The 25,120-nt window shown below is 47.1% G+C and overlaps 1 protein-coding gene across 3 annotated transcripts; it reads right to left on the bottom strand.

Annotated features, from left to right (window-relative positions):
- Positions 1 to 188: 188 nt before the first annotated feature.
- TTF1 (transcription termination factor 1) lies at positions 189 to 23,002 on the bottom strand. 3 transcript variants are annotated; one of them, XM_025888063.1, is made up of 12 exons: positions 22,940 to 23,002; positions 21,386 to 22,416; positions 19,884 to 20,110; positions 18,174 to 18,359; positions 16,959 to 17,037; positions 13,338 to 13,468; positions 10,847 to 11,081; positions 8,399 to 8,488; positions 8,074 to 8,139; positions 4,269 to 4,354; positions 3,263 to 3,434; positions 189 to 443 (listed from the first exon to the last, which is right to left on the bottom strand). In XM_025888063.1, the coding sequence occupies exons 2-12, from the start codon at positions 22,396 to 22,398 to the stop codon at positions 323 to 325; spliced, it is 2,406 nt and encodes an 801-aa protein (XP_025743848.1). In that variant the 5' UTR covers positions 22,399 to 22,416; positions 22,940 to 23,002; the 3' UTR covers positions 189 to 322. The 3 variants fall into 3 exon arrangements, with proteins under 3 accessions (XP_025743848.1, XP_025743849.1, XP_025743851.1); XM_025888064.2 differs by having other exon boundaries at positions 21,386 to 22,405; positions 22,940 to 22,967; XM_025888066.1 differs by lacking the exon at positions 3,263 to 3,434.
- Positions 23,003 to 25,120: the final 2,118 nt, after the last annotated feature.

Raw genomic sequence — 25,120 nt, 5'->3', positions numbered from 1 at the left:
AAGTGGCCTGGAGAATCGAGGTCTTGGTCTGATTATGACGCTCATGTCCCACCACCCCTCTGCCGCGGTCTTGGATCTCTCTGTTGGGGAATGAGGTCCACAAATGAAGTTTAGCAGCTGAAAAGCGTGCCTACTGAAAAGTGCAAATGACCAGAACTGGGGCAGAAACTCAAACTGTACACAGGCAAGACTGTTCAAAACAATTTTATTTGTTCCTCCGTCTTGTTTCTTGTGAGACAGGTGAGTTCACGTGCTCTCTCCGGGTCGGCTCTTCCTCCTTCACGTCCTCCCAAGTACAGACTGTATACATCTTTTCCCCTTTTCAGACTCTAAATTGGGGTCGTCCGCTTGACAGCTCAGCCCTCACCTTCATGGAGCTGACAAACCCGCCTCTCGAAGGCTGCTTGCCTGTCCTCCTCGAGCCACAGGGGTCTCTGGACAGCCTGCAGAGCCCAAAGCAAACTCACAGTTTCCCCGCACAATCTTCTCTTTTCCTGGACCTGCACTTGACGCACTTGACATATACAGTCTACTACCCTACCTGTCTTTTTCTTCCACAGTCCAGGACTCTTAGATATAAAAACAGTATTTGGCAAAGGCTAACATTTGTACAGTGCACTTTTTTTTTTTTTGAGGGGCAAGGCATGGAGATATTGATGAGAAAAAGTTACAAAAATAGAACTTGTACAAAAAGTACACAAGTTTATTGGGCAAGATTCACAGCACAGGCAATTACCCACTGTCAACATACATCTGTGGGTTGCTTCCTCAGAGTGCCCTTCACCCCCTCTGCTAATGGGACTCTGATTTTTCCACTGGGGTATTTACCTTCTCAGCCACTCCAGGCGTGCTGTGCCAAATCCCAGCTCCAGAGCAGAGCCCAGACTGGCTGAACAAAGTCCTATCTTCCTGGCTCCAGTGATGGTTCAGAGCTGGGCACAGGCTCTAATTTGGGCACTGGGAGCAAAACCCAGGACTTAAGCAAGAGCAATTGGAAGAGACCTTTTTTTCTTCCTCTGAAGGGGGAGCAGGTCTGCTGAAGCATGTGACTATGGGAAGGGGCCCATGTGTGTGTACGGAAGATGAAGTGGACAATGGCAAAGGGGGAGCAGAAAATCCGCCAGAAACCCCATCTTTGGTGACCACAAGTAGCTGCGTCAGTCCTTACTTGGACTTTCAGTCTTGAGAGTTCCCGGATTCCTTAGATCCACGTGGCCATTTCCCGGCACTTGCAAATCCAGAGTTCTACCCTATAAATTCACAATCCCACTGCCCCGAGAGAAACACTGTCGACATTTTGGGTTTAATTTCTCCCACACGTTTTAATGCATCCACGTACATACCACTTCCTTAATTTTCTTACTTTGACAAAACTGAAAATACTCTTCTGAAATATTTTAGTTGATAATATTGTTTACATTTTTTTATGTTGACCCAAACTATCATAATCATTTTTTTTTAAAGATTTTATTTATTTATTTGACAGAGAGATAGAGAGCACAAGTAGGCAGAGTGGCAGGCAGAGGGAGAGGGAGAAGCAGGCTCTCTGCTGAGCAGAGAGCCGGACATGGGGCTCGATCCCAGGACCCTGGGATCATGACCTGAGCCGAAGGCAGCCGCTTAACCGACTGAGCCACCCAGGCGCCCCTATCATAATCATTTTTAACTACTGGATAATATTCTATTCTAGGAATATACCATAATTTAACAGATTCCCATTAAGGAACATTCATATTTTTGTCTGCTTTTCAAATTATGAAGGTGCCATTCTTATACATGAGTTCTTTTATTTCTGGAAAGTGAAACCACTTTATCTCTATAAGTGAAATTGCTGGATCATAAAATACATTCTTAAGGCTTTGATGTATTTCAGCGGATTGTCCTCCAAAAGGAACTTTCATTCCCGTCAGCATGGGGACAGGTATGTTCGATGGATAGGAGGTGACGAAAGGTAAAATACCTGCTAAAAAGAAATATCCACTTGTTTGCTGCATATTTACTGAGTGTCTCTTATGCGTGCAACACTGTGACAGGTGCTGAGGATAAGCTGGTGGCCAGCCTCCTAGACCTGTCTCTGTATTCTTGCTTCTCCAAGTATGGCAGCTTTGGAAAAATGTCTAGCTTTGTGGGTGAATTAACTGACAGCGCACACATCATGATGTGAGATAAATGGCGTCAGAGAGAACACTCAGGAGACGGTGGAGTCCAGTCTTGGCACAGATGGTGACATCGTTGCACGGGGCGTTGCTCACCCACACCTTCCTTCCATGTTCATGTGTGGCCAGGAGCCTGGAACGCTCATGCCCCTTGCAGGGCAGCGGGGGCCACAGTTACCCAGGGCTCGGGAAGTCAGCCTTTCCGTGTGCGCTCTCAATCCTATTAACAATTTTGTAACCTAAATCCCTACATTAAATCCTTCTCTGTGTGAAACACCTAGAGTGGTTTTGCTTTCCTAATTTGATGGAATAGCCCAACATGTAAATTATCCTTGAAATTCTGTGAGGTGTGAGCTGTGCCTTAGACCCACATGGCATCTTTCCATACATCTAACAGAGCCAGATTTCTCTGGAAGCAGTGGAAGAGACTGCTGGGTTTTTGTCTTGGATTTTGTTTTTTTTCCCAGCTGGAACACCAGATGAACTCAGTGACTGCCTTTGAGAACGCATCTTGTATGCAAAATACGTAACCTTAAACACCTGACTCCTTCAGGAAGATGAGATCCGCACACGGAGGCAGGTACATGCAAATGGAAGCCAGGCTGAGAGACCAGCAGATCCACGGCCCCCTGCGAATGCTTATCTAGAACTCACATACCCTGGGCACACAGAGTGACAACTGGGAAAACAGAAAGCAAACTGGCACGCGTGCCTGACTACAACTGTCAGGGTTCCCATTTTTGGGGAGTGTGCGTGTGGTGAAATCCACAATGAAATGTTCACGGGGTGGGACTCTCCCTTCTGCTGCGAGAGGGACTTGAGATACTGCTGTTCTACAGAAACTGCCAACTGGGCTTATCTTCAATGGTCCAGCGATAGCAAATAAACTCTGGATGCTCCTCTTTCTTTGCGCGCGCACACACACTAGAGTCTGAATGGGTGAATTGCTTTGGGAGGCTCCATAATACGAAGGAGCGTAGACGTCCCCTTCCTTTGGCCATGGCCCCTTCTCTACTAAACATCAGTACTGAAAGCAGCGTCTCTGCCCCATGCACAGAAATACGACCAAACCTGGAGAGGAGGCCAGACACAGCACTGTCCCCTACCTCTTCTCCCCGCCTTCTCCCTCACTGTCGTCATGATAGAAGATGTCTCTGAACCGGAAGGCCTGCCTGGGGGTCGCGGGACTCTGGATTTCGGTGCCTGTTTTCTCCACCTTCTTCTCTAACTTTTCCTTAAGCAGAGGCAGGGTGGTCTCGTAAAGGTAGTCTATAATCTCTAAAGAAAAGAAATGTAATTTTGACATCATTTGTACAAAGCCTCCTTCCCAAGGTCAAAGGGCAGAGGGCACGGATGTGGGTGGCCCACTGCTGCCATTACTGTGTGCAGTGGTCCTGTTCTAACTGGTTTACTTGTATTCACCAGTCTCCCAGAATCCTAGGAGGAGGGCATTACTGTCAGCCCATTATTCAAATGAGGAAACCGAGGCCAAGAGGCATTATGAATCATGGCCAAGATCATGGAATTTGTAGGGGCAAACGTAGTCAGGATTCAAACCCAGTCAGGATTCAAACCCAGGCAGTGCTACTTGCTAGGTGTCAGCAGTAGTCATCACACAGTCCAGGGCAAAGCATCACCCAAACTCGTGGTTCACGAATGCTGGTGCTGGGCAGACCGCTTGAGGCTCTCCTTGAGTCTTTTAGAGAAAATCTAGCCTCTGGACGCAGCCTGGAGATTAGGATTCGGTATGTACGGGATGCGGTCCAGGTATGTATGTGTTCAACAAGTTCCCCCAGAGGACTCTGATGATCTGAGTTTGGGAATACCGAAACCACCCACAAATGGCTGCAGAGAAGGAACTGGGCATCTTAGGTTTGTTCTGGAACTGTGTGTGCACGCGTGTGCACGTCAGTGTGTGGCGTGTGTGCACATGATGGCGATCCAGGACTTCCGAAAGTCCTGTCAGGTGGGGATGAGCAGGTGATAATCTCTCCCATTCTACAACCAAAGAAACCGAGACTCCCAGAGTTAAGTTATGCATCCGAGGTCACACTCCCAGCACGTGGCACCACCTGCTGTGTTCTCAACAATTTAAATATTAGAAATACTGACCTGGAAAAGTCTTCTTCTGCCAAAAGGGAACACAGGTAGCTTTCAGCTTATAAAATTTAGTTTGAACATAGGACGGAGGAACATCACTTTAGAAAGGAAAAGATAAAAAAAAGTTAGCATCAGTTTAAAAAACCGGTCATTTCACTACTGTGTACGAAGTACGCCGACTCAGGAATCTACAGATATCAGTAACTTTCTTAATCCTGAACAGGAAACCACGGTGGCCACAAATGTGTGACAAAAATAAGACACATATGAAAAAGCTATGGTTCATTTGGGTAAAAAGAACACACACAAAAGAAAGAAAGTGAAAAGCACAAGACAGAGCCTGTTTAAGTTACAATACTAACATAAGCTGATGCTTACCTTGTACTTGGCCCTGCCCTACGGGCTTCCTTTCTAGCCACAAACAATCCACACAGCTGCTCTATGAGGGGCTACCACTCTTGTGCCTCATTCTGGAGATGGGGAAACCGAGGCACAGAGAAGTGGCCCAAGATCTTACAGCTAATAAGGGGCAGAGCTGGGACTTCAACTGGGTGGTCTGACCCCAAAACCCACACTCTTCACCACTTCACTTAGGATAAATGCGTATTTGTCACAATCCAAAGGCAGATGTCCCCTCATTTTTTATTTTGCAAAGCTAAATAAAGCAAGATGTTCATGATGTTTTGGTGAGTCAGATATATTTTCAATTTACAGTAAGTAGGACAGACACACCCAAATCTTATTGTTTTTTTAAAGTGAAAATCCCTAACTTCACTTCCTGGCCACTTTTTCTTAGATGATAAAAGCAGGACTTATTTCAATAATTAGCTAACCTAGTAGTTAAAATAATTAGTATGAATATGTTTACTCTTACTGGGTTCTCCTTCACAGCAACCACTAGCTAGGTGCTCACTGTGCGCCCGTACTGAGCTATGTGTCCTCCACGCCCGATCTCCTTAGTCCTCGTTATGGTCCTATTAAACCATTTTGTGGATGAAGAAACTGAGGCTCAGACACAAGTTAGGGAACAACGTGCCCAAGGACGGCTAAATAATGAGTACCAGGAGTCAACACCGGGTCAGTCTGACCGTAAAGGCCAAGTTCTAAGACCCCCATGCCTTCCAACTCTTCCTGCAGTGTCGTGAGTCCTGTGGGGCGTGCTGCAGACGCAAGCTAGGGTTTGGAGAAGTCACAATAATGGATCTGGACATTTTCTTTTCTTTTTTTTTTAAGACTTTATTATTTATTTATTTATTTGACAGAGAGAGAGAGAGAGAGACAGCAAGAGCAGGAACACAAGCAGGGGGAGTGGGAGAGGGAGAGGCAGGCTCCCCGCCAAGCAGGGAGCCCGATACGGGGCTTGATCCCAGGACCCTGGGATCACGACCTGAGCCGAAGACAGACGCTTAATGACTGAGCCACCGAGGCGCCCCTGGATCTGGACATTTTCAAACCAAGTAGGCATTACATCTCATTAGGTGGACATGCTTTCTTGACATTCTGCCTAAATAATTCACACAAGGGAGACTTTAAGACTCCGAAGAAACTGAACTTCTGAATTTATTATTTTTTACTGTTTTAGTTATTAAAACTTGACAATGTACGATTTCAAACAGTATTTGACTAGATACCATAATCTCCGTTTCATGAGATTTGTCAATCTTAAGTGAAACAATGTGTTCTTAAATATATTATTTTACTTAAAACCATTAAAAGCCCATTTTAATTTAAGAACTTGTGACCTGAAGCAATGTCACAAAATATACAAACATTTACTGGAAAAGTCAAATAAATAAACTTTGCTATTACAAAGGGAGGGCTTTGCAGCCATGGGTGCTTCTCAAGATGGGAGTTGGTGGGTCCAGAGCAAGGTCGCCTCTTTCAAAGTACCTGCCACCCTCACCTCTCGGGGACCCATGATTCTGAGCAGTGGGTACCCCACCTCTCACTCAGGTCACCTGGAAAAGGGAAGGGTTTGGAACCATGAGCATGTCTGGGTCATGACAAACGTCCCAGTCTCCAAGTTACAAAAACCAAACTGATTGTTCTTTGTTCCTTGTCCATGATCCCAAGGTGCAAATAACCACCAGAACCAGTTTAAACCCTTCCTCATGGACCAAGGACGGCGTCACACTTTTGGAAAGTCAGCCCGGGGGCAGCCGCCCTGCCCTACCGTCCATCTTCCAAAACTAAAAGCCAAACAACCCCCAACACCCCGCTTCTGAGAGCCCCCCAATCCCCACACCCACACCTCTCAATGATCTGCTCTGCTCACAGGGACCGTGCTTTGCGAGCAATAAATTCAGATCCTGAAAGTGGTGGCCTCTGTCTTCGGTAGCAGGGAGGGATTCAAAATGTAAGGATGTGACACAGCAAAGACACGGCAAAAGCAAAAGGAGGTAGCTCACAAACAGGAAAGTTCAACCTCACCCCCCGGGGATGAGAGATGCACAGGAAGCTGCACCGAAAGCACCAAGTACCGGGGGTGCTTAAAGAGGAACAGGATCTTTACATGGTCTCAAAATATCGCCCACGGGCCACTTCTTATCCCCAAGAGAACTGGTACTTCATCCAGTGGGGGAACGCAGCAGATGCCACTGGAGCCAAAGGATCAAAATCAGAATCATGGGCCTCACAATGTAGCATCACCTGTGTCATAATCCTGCCTAAAGTACAAGACCCGACCACGAGGAAGCACTGGACAAACTCCCAACGGAGGGTCATTCTCCAAACAAACGGCCTGTGCTCGCCCACATTTTCAACGGCATCAAAGACAAAGGCAGAAGAGCTTTACTGATCAGAAGCCAGTGAGGAGACAGGACAGACAGACAGACAGAGAGGAGCTGGAGTGGAGCTGGACTGGATGGTAAATCGGGGGGAAATGCTATAAAGGACATTCCTGGGATGAGACGTGTGGGTGGCTTAGTTGATTGAGTGTCTGCCTTCAGCTCAGGTCATGATCCCAGGGTCCTGGGATCGAGTCCAGCGTCGGGCTCCCTGCTCAGTGGGGAGCCTGCTTCTCCCTCTCCTGCCCCCCCAGTTGTGCTCTCTGACAAACAAATAAAATCTTAAAAAAAAAAAGGGCTTTAGTGGGGTAATTTGAATGTAAGCTGTGTTTTATTTTTTAAAGATTTTATTTATTTATTTGAGAGAGAGAAAGACAGCGAGAGAGGGAACACAAGCAGGGGGAGCGGGAGAGGGAGAAGCAGGCTTCCTGCAGAGCAGGGAGCCTGATGCGGGGCTCGATCCCAGGACCCTGGGGATCATGACCTGAGCCGAAGGCAGACGTTTAACGACTGAGCCACCCAGGCGCCCTGAATGTGAGCTGTGTTTTAGAGCACAGTGCTGTACCGGCGTCTGATGTCCCGAATTTGGTCATTGCACTGTGATTATGCAGGATGATGTTCTTATTTAGGGCATGCTGCCCGCCACTAACCCTCAAGCGGTTAAGGGAAACTACTCTATTCCCTTGGAATCGGGAGCAGGAGAGGGAGGGCGGATGGTAAGCAAACGTGGCAAACTTAAGAATTTATGATTTGGGGCAAAGGGTATGCGGGGTCTCTACTAGTCATTCAACCTGTTAGCTCCCTGAAGCTCTCAGGAGACTTTGCACACACTTCACTCACCCTTCCTACGTGTCTTTAGTGAGGGGTGAGGTGGAGGGAGGGTCCGATTGGCCCGCAGCACCCAGAGCGGAGGCTCCAAATACACAGGTGCACGGGGCAGTCTACACGCGAATCCGCTCAAACCTCAGACAGTCACTCCTGAGGCCATCTCTTACCTTTTCATCAGCCTCACACTGAATACACAGCCTTACCCTATGGCGCTAGCAAGGTCTTCCCAATCTATCTCGTTAGTGTCCTCCACGTTTACCTCATACAATCTACAAGAAAAAATAAACACGAAGCTTTCAAGCACAAATCAGCACAACGGACGCCTTCTCAGATTCACACATGTGAAAAGCTTGGCAGCACCAGAACGTTCACCCCCATCCCAGTTCCCTCAGGCCCAGAGAAGTTGGCATGCCAGCCCAAAGTTAGCCCAAGGTCATTAGCCATGTCACCACGGATTCTGCTGCTCAACATCTACTCTTTGGCCAGAGAGAGAAACAGTTCCAACAGCATCGCTTTCTATTTCTCTACCTTTCAATGAGGTTGATTTTGGCCTGCAGAGCATTAACTCCGCGGTACACATCCCGACCATTCGTCATCCTCTTGGTTAGGATTTCCGTCCTGCGTTCAAAGAAACAAAGAATGTACTTTAAGACTTTCAGGGGTAAAGTTTGCACTGTGATTTCCTGCCCTGTTCTCACCTACATCACACCCCTACTGAGAACTAATTTCTAACTTGTGTGACTCATCACTGCTAACATTTACCACCAGGGAGTATGCCCATTTTTTTTTTTTTTAAGTGGGAAATGATAAATAAAACAACAGAAAGGTGGTACCTGGGTGGCTCAGTCATTAAGCGTCTGCCTTTGGCTCAGGTCATGATCCCAGGGTCCTGGGATCGAGCCCCGCATCGGGCTCCCTGCTCGGCGGGAAGCCTGCTTGTCCCCCTCCCACTCCCCCTGCTTGTGTTCCCTCTCTCACTGGGTCTCTCTCTGTCAAATAAATAAACAAAATCTTAAAAAAAAAAGAAAGTTGATGGTAACTGAAACTGGATGAGGGATACAAGTTCTAAATTTGTGTGTGTGATGAAATTTCTGTAATACGAAGTTATAAAAAGAAGAGAATAAGCCCTTTAGCCGGTATTAAATGAAGCTGTAAACTCTATTTTTGATTGTTTAGAAAACAGAGGGTACGTTGGGACAGAGGGACCAGCTGTTGGAACACGAAGGGAGACGTACTACAGTCATAAATGACTCCTCTGAGGCCCACAGCTAATGGCTGAAGGGAAGGGTGACTGGAGCTCCTAACGAGAGCAGCAACCCAGCTAAAAATATTTTTTAAGTACTCATCGCAAATAGCAAAGTTTGTCATGATCTGATGGACAGATCGCTAGCTGTTACATTTCTGGATAAGGGGGATCCGTGATACACAGGCGAGGAAGCTGTTCATACCAGCAGTCAACTGTGTTCGTTCAAAATGCATCCTCTGGGGCGCCTGTGGGGCGCAGTCAGTTAAGCACCCGACTCTTGGTTTCGGCTCAAGTCGTGATCTCAGGGTCGTGAGATCAAGCTCAGGATGGAGTCGGCTTTGGACTCTCCCTCACTCTCCCTCTGACCCCCCACCATATTCTCTAATAAACAAACCTTTAGGAAAAAAAATAAACTGCATCATCTGTGGTCATTCCAATTTACATGAAGGAAATCTACATTCAGGTTTTCAGTTTCTTGCTTTTCTCTTCAAGTTAAAAAGCAGTCTCTCTTACACGTTAATCAAATTATACCGATCCTGAGGTACGGCTACTCTGCAGCATTTCCCTCTTTAAATACTGACCAGTGTTTAACAAACACTCCTTCTTTCAGTGTAAACTATAGGGGAAGAAAGGCCTCTGGTTCCTCCATGTTATATGCTTCATTCCCCAAAACATTATCTGTTCTGTGGAGTTTATGTCCCTGACTATAGTCTTCTATGAAAATAAACAAATAATTCTACAGCAGAATTGTAAGGTAACAATAAATGGTATAATTTAAGAGTCTGCTTTTAATATAAAATATACCTACTCTGGATCTCACTCTTATTTGACGCTGATGATGACCACACTCCTTTGCGCATGACGTGTGGGTCGTGAGCTGCGGGACCACCACTCCAAGGGGTCCTGTAGCAGCTGAACACCCCGCTCAGAGACCCTCCAGGGCTCGGAAAAGCCACGTCAGGCAAAGAATGCGCAGCGAGATCAGGACTGAAAATGCTTCTGTGTGACTAGCGTGTCTCCAGAAGTTCTATGGTGAGGGGCGCCTGGGTGGCTCAGTCGTTAAGCGTCTGCCTTCGGCTCAGGTCATGATCCCAGGGTCCTGGGATCGAGCCCTGCCTCGGGGTCCCTGCTCGGTGGGAAGCCTGCTTCTCCCTCTCCCACTCCCCCTGCTTGTGTTTCCTCTCTCGCTGTGTCTCTCTCTGTCAAATAAATAAAATCTTAAAAAAAAAAATGTTCTACGGTGAATACAGCTGCCTCGCGTTAGTGAGAAGAGAGGAGCCCCCGGACAAGACAGGCTCCTGGGAAGGGCAAGCTCCTGCACATCACCGTGCTTGTGATCTCTCTCCCAAAGGGGAATTTTGTGTTTTTTTTTATGTTGCAAAGAGAGAACTGTTTTGTTTTACTAAAGCCTTAGAAAGGAAGAGAGTGAAGAAACCAGAAGTCAATATTCAGTATTAAAAAGGTTCCAATTCCTTTGGAGGAAACCACACAATGAATCAGGGTTAGGTAGGTGCTATCTAAGTGCTAATGTAGATCGGATGTTGATACCGAAGTGGCTGGAACAGCTGGCCCGAGATGATCATTTCTGACACGGAAGGCTTTTGCACACGGTACTTACCCAGGTCCCTTTCCTAACCCCACTCATCTACCCACTCCAGTGACGTGTGTGGTACGGGGAGGGGGGCGGGAAGTATCTTGTTGAAATTTATGTAAGAAACCTTAAAACTTACCACTTACTTTTACACTGCATCCAATTTCTGGTTTCTACTTTGGCTTCTACTTCTACCCAAGATATGCCCTTGTAGAGTTTTTCCCTAACAATAGACAGGCAGCCTTCAGGGTTTTCTTGGAGTTTAGAATCCACCTCTTTTAACTCATGGGGAGACATTTTCTTTAGAATCACTTCTTCAACGGCCTTGATTAGTTTCTGGGTTTCCGTCTTACTCCAAGCACCATGATTTCTTGCTGTAGACACAAAAGGATGATCTTATAGTTGCTAATCTATTTGCTTTCAAGCACAATATACAAAACAAAATGACAGTGATGGATACATGTCATTACACACTTGTCCAAACCCACAGCACATGTACCACCAAAGGTGAGCCCTAATGTGAACTATGGACCCTGGAAGATGATGGATGTGCCAGTGTAGGATCACGGACTGTAACAAAGGTCCCACTCTGGGTGGGGGGGGGGGGAGGATGCTGACAATGGCAGAGGCTATATGTCGGGGCAGGGTGCATATGGGAAATCTCTGTACTTCCCTTTCAATTTTATTGTGAACTTCAAGCTGCTCTAAAAAATAAAGTCTCAAGGGACATCTGGGTGGCTCAGTCAGCTAAGCGTCCAACTCATGATTTTGGCTCAGGTCATGATCTCAGGGTCATGAGATCCAGTCCTGCGTTGGGCTCTGCACTGAGTGTGGAGTCTGCTTGAGATTCTCTCTCTCCCTCTCCCTCTGCTCCTCCCCACCCCCATTTGCCCACACGCTCTCTCTCTCAAAAAAAAATAAAATAAAATAAAGCCTTGGGATGCCTCGGTGGCTCAATTGGTTGGGCGTCTGCCTTTGGCTCAGGTCATGATTCCAGGGTCCTGGGATTGAGACCCGCATTGGGCTCCCTGCTCGGCGGGCAGCCTGCTTCTCCCTCTCCCTCTGCCTGCTGCTCCCCCCTGCTAATGTTCTCTATCTCTCTGTGTATCAAATAAAAAATAAATAAATAAATAAATAAAGCCTTAAAAAAAAAAAAAAAGATGAACCAGGCACTTTTCAGAAGACAAGAGGGCAACATCTTGATTACACAGACATACAACCATCAAACATAGCTACGTGCAAATTAAAATGGAACCACTTCTTTTTAAGAATTAATGACAGGGCGCCTGCGTAGCTCAGTTGGTTAAGAGTCTGCTTTTGGATTTGGCTCAGGTCCTGATCTCGTGGCTTGCGAGATAGAGCCCTACGTCAGGCTCTACGCTCAGCGGGAGTCTACTTGGATATTCTCTCTCCCTGCCCCACCCCTTTGTGCTCCCCCATACTCTCTCTCAAATAAATAAATCTCAAAACAAAAACAAAAACAAAAACAAAAAACTAATACCAGAAAAGTCCTTCCTTAAAGCAATGTATGTTTTTTAACTCCAAAAGTACGTTGTTCTTCTCGTTTCTGACAGTAATGTCTCTTGTATGAAACTGGGAGGTTCTCAAACACTTGATGGGGACAAAATAACCGAGTGACTTCACGTGCATCCGTAACTCTCCCCAGGAACTCCCCATGTGGCACTGAGCTGCAATGGGACCTCTGGCCTCGATGACAAAGACACCTGAACCTCAAGCTGGCCTCTGAGGGGGGCATCAACCATCTGTGGGTCATCCTCATCTAGATGGTCACGGTCAGGTTAAGTAAGAGGCCTCAAACCGGGAGCCTACAAATGTCTTTGGTTTGGCCCACAGCGTGATGATGTTACTTTTCCTCAACAATTTAGATGAATATTCAAAAATCGAGAGTTCCAAAGGAAAAAAACCAATACCTAGATTAAACCCCCCCCCCCACCGCCAAAAGCAGACTTTTGCTTTACTTCCTGGAAACCAGAAGAACCAGCCACACTGAGTCCCCACATGGCGCCAGTGGCTGGACATGGGGGCACAGAAGGCAGGGCTCCTGGGCACGCCAGGGCCACGGATGCCCAGCCGCTCTGCCCCACGTGCTGCTCTGCCATGTGACCCAGCACGGCATCCCCGTGCTGACGGTAACGTCGCCTGTGAGCTTCTTGAAGCAACTGGGGATTTTATAATGCAAGGAATATACCCAGGAAAAATTTCCTTTTTAGGAAAAAGGAGAAAAAGACACAGGAGGTTTTGGAAAAGTCCCTGCCTAACGGGCCGACTGAACTGCACCCCAGCCCGCTGCAGCCTCTGCTGTCCTCTGGTGGGGGAACCTCCTCCGCCCAGGCTCTGCTCCCCGCCAGCTTCCTAGGGTACGTACGGGTCAGGCTGGCGCCGAGAACTGCACTGCAAGTGAGGGGCCTCAGGTGCAGCCGGAATCGGTCTTGGGAATAAAGGCCCCGTGGTTTCACAAACACGTGGGAGGAGATGCCATGCATCAGTACAGAGCATGGCTCAGAAACGTGACAGCTCTCTCAGAGGACAGGCCGGCAGGGAGGCCGGCACCAGGCGGTGGGGGGCGCGTCCGCTCACCCCGGGGGGGGGCGCCAGAGACCAACACTTACGACTGCTGATCTGGGAGAACTTCAAGGCGACGGAGAGGCTGCTTCGAGCCACCACCTCGCCGATCTTTTTCCAGTCGTTCCCATGCAGGGAGTGGTAGATCTTTAACTTCTCCACGTCCCCCTCGCTGTACCTGAAAGGGAAGACGCGTTACGACTCCCAGTGAAGTACAAGATTAAAAACCCTGGATCACTGCAGCTTGCCACGGTCCTGGGAAAAGCTGCCGGGGCAGGCTGGTGCGGCCACATCCTGTCCCAGCATCTCGACTGTGGTCACCCCACAAGTCAGTCACTGCAGTCCCAGGCCAGGGGCCTGGCTCGGTTACACAGGGGCTAGAGCAAATAACTAGCTCACGCTATTCCTACCCAAACCCTAAAGGCTTTGCACCGCACGCACAAAACACCAACTCCTCCATGTGCCCCAGAGTTCAGCCCCACTGGCCCTCTTGTAGGCCTTTTTCCCCCCCGAGCCTCTGTGCTGCAGTGGAAATGGCCTTCTTCCACCCACCTGGACGGCTCCTGCAAACCCTGCAGGTGGCCCATCGTCCGCGAGGCTGATACCCGAGGGTCCAGTGCCCCGCTGCTCTCCCCCCAAGAAAACTGTGCCCACTTCACGGCACACCCCCACAGACGGGCAGTTGGACATCAAGGGGTCCCCTTGTTTACCCGTCCCTGCCTCTAGACCAGCGCCATCCAGCAGAAATGTAATATGAACCATACACGTCATCTAAACCTTGTGGTGATCACGTGAAAATGAATTTTATTTCATTTGAATGAACTTAATAAAATATTTGACTTAACCCACTATATTAAAAAACGCAACCATTTCAACACGCAGTCAGGATCCGCAAGTGTTAATGAGGTAATTTACGTTCTTTCCTTCCAACTCCAGCATGTGCATCACTCTTGTGGCGCCTCTCTACTTGGACTAAATGTATTTCAAGTGCTCCCTGGCCCCGTGAGGCTGGTGGCCACCATGATGGACAGCACGGCTCTGGAGGATACATCCTACAAGGGCTCGGATCCTGTTGGTTTTTCTACACCATGGTATCCGCAACGCTTGATAGACAACATTCAATAAATACGTGACAAATGACTTCACACAAATGCACATTTAAAGAATATACAGTGCATTCATTCCACGTAAAAACAAATGTACTAAAGAAAAGAACCAAAAAAACACTAAGTGGATCTGGAGATTAAACACAAGTGTTTAAGTGAAGGGAAAGCAATCCTTAGGGCATTCTAGAATTCCTTAATACAGGGGGCGGGGAATGGTGGTTTATGTTACTACTAACTCAACACAAGAGAAGCCCTAGCAAAATACTACCCATTCCTGATGACAGTGATTCAGAATTACTTCCAACAGTAAGAGCCTAGCACTCTCAGAAGGTCATCTACAAATGCAGAGCGTGGTGAGTAGAGACCTGTAATCCTTCACTGCTAAGAATCATGCTCTCTAGCAGTTACCTTCTCAAGGCAATCAGGGTCTTTCTGAGATTATTTATTTTTAATATTTTATTTATTTGTCCAGAGAGAGAGAGAGAGAGAGAATGCACGAGCACAAGCAGGGGGAGTGGCAGGCAGAGGGAGAGGAAGCAGGCTCCCTGCTGAGCAAGGAGCCCAATGCGGGGCTCGATCCCAGGACACCAGGATCAAGACCTGAGACGAAGGCAGATGCTTAACTGACTGAGCCACCCCGGCGTCCCTCTTTCTGAGATTTAAAACAACTTAAGGGTACCCCTGAAGCGACAGAAAGGAGGACATCAGAGAAAAAGTGAGTGCATAACAATGAGGAAACAGGTGTATTGACCTCTGACATCCCCCAGAGCCTCAAAATTCTTTGATTTTTGGCTTTCTGTGTTTTTTTTCTGGTAAGAATTCCTTAAGATAGAAAAAAATATATTCTAGGGCGCCTGGGTGGCTCAGTAGTTAAGCGTCTGCCTTCGGCTCAGGTCATGATCCCAGGGTCCTGGGATCGAGCCCCACATCGGGCTCCCTGCTCAGCGGGAAGCCTGTTTCTCCCTCTCCCACTCCCCCTGCTTGTGTTCCTGCTCTTGCTGTCTCTCTGTGTCAAATAAATAAATAAAATCTTTAAAAAAAAAAAAGAAAAAATATATTCTAAAGGCAAATGGTTACCACAAATCATGTGGTGCAAACAAACGAATGAACTTTTTTATTGGAATGACAGACTTGGCTTATTCTAAAACTTTCATTCCCACACTTTTGTCACAGGTAGAAAAATGTCACCTCAGCTGCCACCATTCATTTGCCAAAAGCTATCTTTCAAGTCCCACTTAACATGTCATCTTTAGTGCATTTCCTTAAAGCTCTGTCCACAGATGCCCAACCCCGGGGCTTAGGAAAAAGGGGAAGGTGGGTATTAGTTTGTGGGCAACCTTTTCCTCTGCTGAAGGTTTATTTCTCTTGGTCAAAAGTTAAGAAGCCAAGGTCAGGGGCGTCTGGGTGGCTCAGTCATTAAGCATCTGCCTTCAGCTCAGGTCATGGTCCCAGGGTCCTGGGATCGAGCCCCGCATTGTGCTCCCTGCTCAGCGGGAAGCCTGCTTCTCCCTCTCCCACTCCCCCTGCTTGTGTTACCGCTCTCACTGTGTCTCTCTCTGTCAAACAAATAAATAAAATCTTAAAACAAAACACAAAACAAAAAGAACCTCACCAAGGTCATATCAGTGTTTGCAGGTCAAGAGAATACACATATGTTGGTTTAAAATCATGCAGCTAACTGGAAGGCAACTGGCCCTGTCAGATTTACTAAATCTGCCTCCCAGAGTGAGATCGAATAGCTGGTCCGCTGGGCCCTGAGAGGGAGGGGCTTACACCTTCCTGCCTATCCCTCTGGCCTGGAGCAGAGTGCTTACCCAGAGCCGACCCCTGATCTATGCTGGTTTTATCTGGAATGTTGGGAACAAAATATAGTTGGGTATTTTGTTTGGGGAAAGAGGGAGAATGACCATCACTACAGGACACTCTGCATTGTCACTAATGACCCGCTCCTACGTGACCTCCTGTTAGTGCTTACCCCACCTTCAAATAGTCACTGAAAACCCAAAGAATTGGGCTGAGGGCTGAAGGGAACGTCGCATTGAAAAGGAACGTTTGAGGGGCGCCCAGTGGCTCAGTCAGTGCCTTCAGCCCAGGTCGTGATCCCCGGGTCCTGGGATCGAGCCCCGTGGCAGGCCCCCTGCTCAGCTGGGAGTCTGCTTCTACCTTCCCTCCCCGCTTGTGCCTCTCTCACTATCTCTGTCTCTCTCTCTCAAATAAATAAAATCTTAAAAAACAAAACAAAACAAAAGGAACGTCTGGGTACACAGGGAGCTCACAAATTAGCAGAGAGCAAAGAAAACTTCATGAGTAACATAAGAGAGGCCCGGCACGCTGAGGGCTAAGTATAAAGAAAGGCCAAGGATTTAGAAAGGGGAAGATCACAAACGTTTACTCAAGAGGCAGAAACCGAAATGAGCTCTGAAGACATACCACTGACAACAAATACACAGTCCACTTTTCACACACAAAAAAATCTTCAGTTTACCTCTCATCTGTTGTGGACATTCTAATTTATACTATCACAAAAACATTCTGTCTCAAGCTGCTAAGACTTTTTCTTACCTGCCTTTATAATTGTTGACATCAAACATCTTCTTTGCTCGATAGTAGACGAGTTTCCAGGGCCGGGCAATGCCCTTTCCTAAAGTCAGAAGACAGGCAGTCAGAGGGGCCCACAGGGCATGGCCTGAAATGGAGTCACAACTGGAAAGGGATCCCAGCATGGCTCCTGTTAACACCACTACCCTAGATCCTGTGTCAGGCTGGGATTTCATACATCCCATACAAAATCACCAGTTTCCTTGGAGAGCTCTAAAAACTACACGCTTAGTAAGTCAAGGCTCCAGCTTCTGGTCTACTAAATTCGAGGGAAAAAGCCCTTACAAAGCAAAGTAATGCTAACAAAATTTGAATGAAGGGGAAAGCATGCTAAGGTGGGGGACACATGCCAACGGCTCTCCATAAGATTAACAGAAGAGCTTTCTCAATGAGCAAGCCTGGCTTGCTTCCCCACTCTGAGGATGAAACAGTCCCTCGACAGGGACCCCCTAGCCTATTTCCCCTTGCACACTCCAGAGAACACCTAAGAAATCATCCTCTTTAAATTCACGGATTTTTTTCAGTCCGATCCTGTGTTGCTTCATGACTTTCTCACTTTCCAAGTACAGCTGCGGGAGGAGAGTTCCAGAGACGAAGCACAGAGAAGGCTGTACCTGGAAAACTTAGAAGACCCTGGTGCACGTAAGAATGTGCTTTGGGGCACCTGGGTGGTGCAGCTGGTCAAGCGTCCAAATCTTGATTTCAGCTCAGGTCATGTCTCAGGGTCGTGAGATTGAGCCTGGTGTCGGGCTCTGTGCTGGGCATGGAGCCTGCTTGAGGTTCTCTCTCCCTCTGGCCCTCCCCCTGTGCTCTCTCTCTCTAATAAATCAATAAAATCTTAAAAAAAAAAAAGTGCTTTGTGCGGCATATGCAAAATAACACATAACAAAGAATAAATAAAGAGAAAGCAAAATGATACCTATTACCAAGTAGGAAAGCTAGAAGTTGATCAGGTCACTTTTTATAAAATCTGTAAAAGCACTATACTTGGGAGACACAAACACATTCCAAATCCCCAAAAGTATAGGCCGGCAGCAAGAATGCTAGTAGCCATGGCAGCGGGTAACATGCACTGCACGCACTGAATGGGCCAGGCGCTGAGCTAAATACTTACCGTGGGTTCTCCCTTTAGGGTTGGAAGGCTGTGGATGGTCAAAGAGTAAACAGTTTTAAACTTACCAATGTGCAATCTAAATGCATATTTTCTTTTTAAGTCGGTGATCACAGATTTCTCCTCTGGGTATCTGTCTGTGTACAGCAGTTTGTCTGCACTCTCAATTCCTGTCAGGGATAGAAATTCTTGCACGTTTTTCTCTAACTGCTTGTTTTCCTTTACAGAAAACTTGCCAAATCTAATAGCGACACCTAGGATTTGGGCGGGGAGAAAAAATATGTATTGTCAATAAGGAAGAAAAGCAAACCTACCATCTGGTCTTCAAGTTACAAGACAGTGGCTGCCAGCTTCCCCCTGCTGGGAACAGCCCCAGCGATGTACTTGTACTTGCCGTTAGCTCCCCTGCTGTGCATGCCCCATCCCCCCAACTTCACTTCCCTTAGAATTCAGCTCAAGCCACTCTTCTCCCAAAGTCTTCCCTGGTCACCCCCTTCCAAAGTGACCTTCCCCATTTATCGCTCAACTTTTGAAAGTAGTTGTTTTTTATATTAAAAAGGAATATATGTTCATTAAAAATTCAAGCAGTATGGAAATAAACCTTTAAAAGAAGCCTCCCCTTTGCTCTCTTCTGCCTCACTACGCCCCCCACCAAGGCAATGCTGTGAATTGGCAAGAACTCAAACATTCACATATATTTTCTATGCATACGTATGTGGGGTGGGGGAGCAATGGCCTCATGCTTTACATTCTAGTCCTCTTTGTAACTCAAAGCAACCAAGTTTTATTACGTACTGACGATCTTACATACTATGTTTTTCTATTGTTAGACTTTAAGAGTATCTTTTATAAAATATAGTCATAAACATTCCCACAGAAAATACACAAATAGAATGGGACCATTCTATAGATACTGCTCTATGAATTATATTGTTCTTAATTTGGCAATTTTTTAAAACTAATCTCTTGGGGTGCCTGGGTGGCTCAGTCGGTTAAGCAGCTGCCTTCGGCTCAGGTCATGATCCCAGGGTCCTGGGATCGAGCCCCGCGTCGGGCTCCCTGCTCCTCGGCAAGCCTGCTTCTCCCTCTTCCTCCGGCTCTCCCCCTGCTTGTGAACTCTCTCTCTCTCTTTCTCTGCCAAATAGATAAATGAAATCTTTAAAAAAGTAAAAAATAAAAAAAATAAAACTAATCTCTTCTCCACGATTAACTCCCTAAGGCCCCGTATTTTGCTTTTCGCAGGGACCAGAGGTACTGGATCTCACATGGCCACTCAGTAAATATCGCTCGTTTGTACCACACAGCCTTAAATGTGTAGTTTCCTCTTCAATTCCATAAGCTTTCTGGGAGGTTCTTGTAACACAGTGAAATCAAGAAGGAGACTGTGTTGGGTCTCCTGTGAAACCAAGGCCGTTACAACCAGCTTAGCCTCCACTTACTATCTTGGGGGAAGAAGCTACAGCTCATCAGAGTTGACAATACTGGCTATTTTCATTTTATTTTATTCCTGCATCCTCCCCAAGGGCTCAGCCACTTAGCCGCCGCCTCCTCTCCTTCCACGCCTCCCCTACCAGAAGCTAGGTGGAGAAGAGCAAAACCAGGGCTCTTCATTTTGTTAATTTTATGACTCGGACAACAATTCTGGAAGGAGGAGAAGCTGAAGGCACCTAGAGGATGCTTCCTGTGAATCTAGAAATCTGCACTGCTCACAGAACAAAGGCAGGGGCTCGTTAGGCGGACAGGAAAGTTCGACAAATATTAAAGTGCCACCAGCTCACCCTGTGCTTTAAATTCCTTAAACCGCCCCAAGTCATCCCGGTACATTCGCTTGATTGTGGTGGCAGCCCTTTCCTTGATGTCCGGAATGAACTCTTGGAGCTGCCTCACAGCCGAGTCTAAATCCACATCTGAGTCACCCAAATCTCTGGAGTCTTCCGATAAATATCTTGTTTCAGAATCTTTGGCCAATTCCAAATGTCTTTCCTCTTCATTTGTAGGTTCTAACCTGCAGGGAAAATTGAGTTAACTCACATTAACCTGTCACTTGCCCTGGTGGCTTTCCAGTTCTTTTCTTAAAATGATCCTCACTTAGACTAGGCCGGCGTTAAAGCTAGGAGGGACTCTGGAGCTGATTCAGTCTGTGATGTGTGGACTGAGGTAATTTGACTAATGTATGCATACACCTCAGAGGCGGCCTACAAGGGACCCGTGTGGCCCAAAGCCCAATTTCCAGCACATGTTATTTCTTGTGTCACTACTTCTCAAGTTTTCTGGTTTTAGATACTGACCTCCTAATGGGCTAAGCCCTGTTCTGCCCCATGGACCCTCAAGACACTCCCCTCCCACCCTTCCAAGGATTTCAATTTTGTGATAATGGTTACTAATTAATTAAATCAATGTAACAATGGCCACATTCCCCCCGCCCTTTGCTTAGTTTTCTATGCATCTGTCACTAATTCATCCCCAAACTCTCTGCCAGATGTCCAAATCCCCTCTTACTGTGGTCAATCCTAACAGCTAACCACTCAGGCAGGAAACTTAAAAAAACAAATTATATCCATTAGTTCGAGGGAAGGGTCAGCAGCTTTCAGAGGGCCCACAGCCCAGTACAAGTTCAAAACCACAGCCCTCGACATGCCTGCCTCATATCAGTATTACCCCTGATGAGAGGAGGTGAGTGGGCCCCTCTTATCGATACCACCTAGAGTGGCATCCTCTCCCACGGAACTTCTTAATGAAACTATTTTAGGCCAGGACAACCTAACAAATGTAAAGTCCTAGGAACTGAGATAAAGTGGTTTTAAAAACTGCTGTATTAAAAAAAAAAAAAAAGCTGTGTTTATTACATCAGCACAGTTGACTTACACAATAATTATATAAATAATGACGTCTACACTTCTACTAGAGAGAACCCTAATTCAAGGTTTTTCCTGCTCTGTAAAAATTCTAAGTATTTAGAATTTTTCTTTCTTTCTATGTATACGCATATAGACGAACAAAGGTAACTTGGGGGGTCTTAAAATGCCCTTTTAAACTTATTCACAGAATTTCAGGGCTGGAATAGTTTTTAGTAAAAATCTGATCTAACTGCCTTATTTTATATATGATGAAAGGAAACTTCCTGCCAAGTTACTCGGTTACATGTATGCATCGTTGTGTACAATTAGCGGTCTGTCTCTCTGATCTCTGCCATTTACGACATGCGCGCTTGATAAAGAGGTCACAGGCAGAATTCACACAGAGGACATACACACCAGAAAACATGCCACTGCCACATTACCTCTGCACCTCTTCCAAACAGGCCTGGGTTTTCTCCTCCTGTGGCCTGGGTTTCGCTCTTTCTTCAATCAGGGCACCATTACCTTCCAGTGAATCAGGGTGTGTGTCCTCAAATCTCTCTGCGGGCACTGAAAAATCACCCCCAGGAGCTACGGGACTTTCAAGAGAAGACCTTCGCTTCCTTTTCTTAGACTTTTTCTTTACACGGCCGGCTTCCTTACTGCCTTCTGCAGTCCCGACCTCACCAACCCCTTGCCATCCTTCAGAGTACACGCTCTCTAGACTCTCAGGCCCAGGCAATGCCTCAAGTTCCTGATGATGTGCAATTTTTCTCTTTTTTTTCTTAGACTTTTTTTTATTGCCCGATGCTGGTAGTTGTGGGATTCCACCTCCTGGGCCCACAGAAAGCAGGGTTTCCTGCTTGTGTGGTTCTGACTTGGGCAGAGCGAGGCTTGCACGCAGGCTCTCCTGCTCAGCATCCCAGGAGGCCACTTTCCTCCGATGTTTTCTACTCTTTGTCTCCCTAACTTTACGATGCAGCTCTTCTGACTCGTTTTTATGTGACTTAGGAACTGAATGCAGTTCGTCTGCTTCAGGCTCTTTTGCTGGCTTCTGTTCCTGGCTCATGTCAACATACACGACATCGACATCCCTCCTAAAATTCTTTGGTGTGTTCTCGATATTTTCTTTATCCACCAAGACATACACCACACCTGTTTCCTCATCCATCTCTGAAGCCCTGTGTTTTTTCTTTTTTTTCTTTTTGGGTACAGAAGTGGCCTTTTTCGTCTCACCACCAATTTCTGATTTTTTCAAAGGGGAAGGAAGAAGATGCTGGCAATCCTTTCTTTTTTTCTTACTCTTGGTTACATGAGACGGCTCGCTTGCCAGGGGGGAGTCTCTGACACTTTCATGGGGATGCCTCAAATGTCCTTCTTTATATACAGAGTACTTTTTCTTTTTCTTGTCAAAAACTGGAGTGTGAATTTCCAGTCTGCTGGATTCTCCTTCCATTCTATTCCTGTGGGGAAACTTGACAACAATGGTTTATTTTGGTGAAGCATTTTAAACATCACCCTCAGAAGAGAAAAAAAAAATCACAGAAAAACGAGACTGCATAACAAATGACAAGGCTGGAGTCATGACTATAAATTTAATATTACTCTAAATGCACAGGGGGCTCACTGTAATTTACTGTCTGGTCACGCTGCCCTTATGATACGGTAAAAAAAGAGTTAACGGAGAACAGTGCCCAGCACGGTCAGGCCTTGTTCCCCTCCAGCCTCGTCGTTTGCCTCTCCCGTCCAACTTTGGGCTCTAGCCACACAACGCCTTTTTCTGGGTTCCTCAAACATGCCCCAATCCTTTCCTTGGCTCAAGGTCTTACAGCATACAATGTCCTCTTTCTAGAAGGCTCTCTGCTGCCTTCCCACCCTGGAGACCTCCGCCAAAGGCGGCCTCTGCGAGGCGAAGGCACCACCACCCACCGCTGGACTCCACGCGCGCATCAAAAAAACCCCAACAACCGAAAAGCCGAAAAGCGCTTTCAACCTACCGCCCAAAGCGCCGCCACCTTTCTTCCAATCCGGAAATGCTGCGGCGGCGGAAGCGGAAGTACCGTGCGTCGCTTCCGGCCCCGCCTCGGCGTCACGCTGCCAAGGCAACACGCCCGCCGCCGCGATTGGACGCAGGCGTAGTAGCCCATGGGGTTCGTCCCGGGGGTCCTCCGGGAGTGGGGTGAGGGTGGGGTAGAGCGTGATCCCAAAACTGAGAGAGGGCGCAGAAGTCCCCGCCTGGCCTCCTAGCTCGCGCGTGCGCGCCACTTAGTCACGTTTTTGCGGAGCTCTGTTCTGGTCCAGGAGTGAACCAGCCGGTGAGGTCCCGGACCTGAGGAAGACATAACGCATCGGGTAACCAAGATCATGTCAGGTTATCCTGCAAGGAAAGGAAAAAAGGGAAACAGTACTGTGTTGGAGAATGAGGGCAGACAGCGAGTGCCACTGTAGATGGAAGGGCAGGCTCTTCGAGGAGTAATATTTGAGCTGAGTTGTAAACGAAGACGGCGAGCAGAAATCTAGATGGAAGATTGTTCCAGGCTGGAAGCAAGGGCCGAGAACATGCACTTGGTCGCTCGAGGAACTGGAAGCCGGCCAGGGCCGCTGGAGCGGAGTGAATACAGGGGAGGGTGGTAGACGGTGAAGGCAGAGGTGGGCAGAGGCTGCTGGGTTAAGCTTACGGGAAACTAGAAGGAGCCTTGTGTTCCAATCCTCCCGTTGCAACTGCGCCCTGAAGAAACTTGGCCTATGATTCAAAGTCAACCTTTTAAGTCGAGGCCAGTATATAAACCACTCAAACTTTTAGATTCATTGAATTGTGAACATAAACATATTGGCAACCAGGTTTTTTTTCCCCCACTAAATCCTATAACAAGCCCGTGTGGGTGTTGTAGGATTATCTTTATTAGGTGTTATCAGCCGCACCCTCTGGATGAGAAAACTAAGGCTTTATGTAACTTGTACAAGGGGATTTATGTGGCCCAGGCAGGATTCAAACCTGCGCTCTCTCTACTATTCCACTATCCTGACCCTCCCTGTGATGTAGGAAAGATGTTGGGGTTCTGAGCCCACCCCAAGAAAGAATTCTTGAGGGCACCCGGGTGGCTCAGTTGGTTAAGCGACTGCCTTCGGCTCAGGTCATGATCCTGGAGTCCCGGGATCGAGTCCCGCTTCGGGCTCCCTGCTCAGCAGGGAGTCTGCTTCTCCCTCTGACCGTCTTCCCTCTCGTGCTCTCTGGCTCTCATTCTCTCTCTCTCAAATAAATAAATAAAATCTTTTTTTTTAAAAAAAGAAAGAATTCTTGAGATGTCTTTGGTGCAAAAAAAAAAAAAAGTGGTTTTTATTAAACCACAGGGACAGGACCTGTAGGCAGAAAGAGCTGCGCTGGGGTCATGAGGAGTGGCAGATTATATACTTTCAAGTTGGGAAGGGTTAGGGCTAGCGTAAGTCTCTAGGGAGTTTTGGAAGCAAAGTTTCCAGGACCTTGAGGAGGCTAGCTGCTCTTAGGAAAAGTCATTTATTACTGTCTAATAAAACTTGAGTCATGAGACCCTTCAGATGTATATGGGTGGGTCATATGCTTGGGGGATGACTGCCAACACATATCTTGGGGGGTAGAGATAAAGGAAGTTTCCAAAGGAATTTATATATGTTGAAGTAGACTTATAGGATGCTGGGGGTTGGGCTAAGATTGCCCTTTGCCCTTAGCAAAATATTAATATCGAGGCAGCTGAATTCCTAGAGGAATGTCACTCTGCCTGTTTCAAGGACTTGTCAGTGGGCTGTAGGTAATAAGGAAATTTAATTTTTTTTTGCCTTTGTTTCCCACATCACCTACACCTACCACCTGACTTCCTCTGTGTGAGCTGCCAAGCGGTTTTCATTAAAAGTGCACAACCTGGAGTGCCTGGGTGGCTCAGTTGGTTAAGTGACTGCCTTCGGCTCAGGTCATGATCCCGGAGTCCTGGGATCGAGTCCCACATCAGGCTCCCGGCTCAGAGGGGAGCCTGCTTCTCCCTCTGACCTTCTCCCCTCTCATGCTGTTTCTCTCTCTCTCTCTCTCTCTCTCTCTCTCAAATAAATAAATAAAATCTTTAAAAAAAAGTGCACAACCTGTATTTCTGTGAAAGTCTGGAAGTAAAGCAGGCTGGAGAAATCATAAGTACATATCGCATCACACA

The sequence above is a fragment of the Callorhinus ursinus genome, unplaced genomic scaffold (assembly GCF_003265705.2).
Source record: "Callorhinus ursinus isolate GAN/ISIS: 27379988/994484 unplaced genomic scaffold, GSC_fseal_2.0 scaffold24, whole genome shotgun sequence".
NCBI classification, from domain to species: Eukaryota; Metazoa; Chordata; class Mammalia; order Carnivora; family Otariidae; genus Callorhinus; species Callorhinus ursinus.
This window is presented reverse-complemented; position numbering and strand designations above follow the sequence as displayed.

Bases quoted from the DNA above. Each gene is read 5' to 3' on its own strand.
- TTF1 (XM_025888063.1), bottom strand. From the start codon at position 22,398: ATGGAAGGAGAATCCAGCAGACTGGAAATTCACACTCCAGTTTTTGAC. The intron at 18,360-19,883 runs GTGAGCTGGTGG...CCCAAATCCTAG, and splicing joins TAAGGAATTTAAAGCACAGG to GTGTCGCTATTAGATTTGGC. The intron at 444-3,262 runs GTAGGGGACAGT...TGGGCTCTGCAG, and splicing joins GGAGAAGGCGGGGAGAAGAG to GCTGTCCAGAGACCCCTGTG.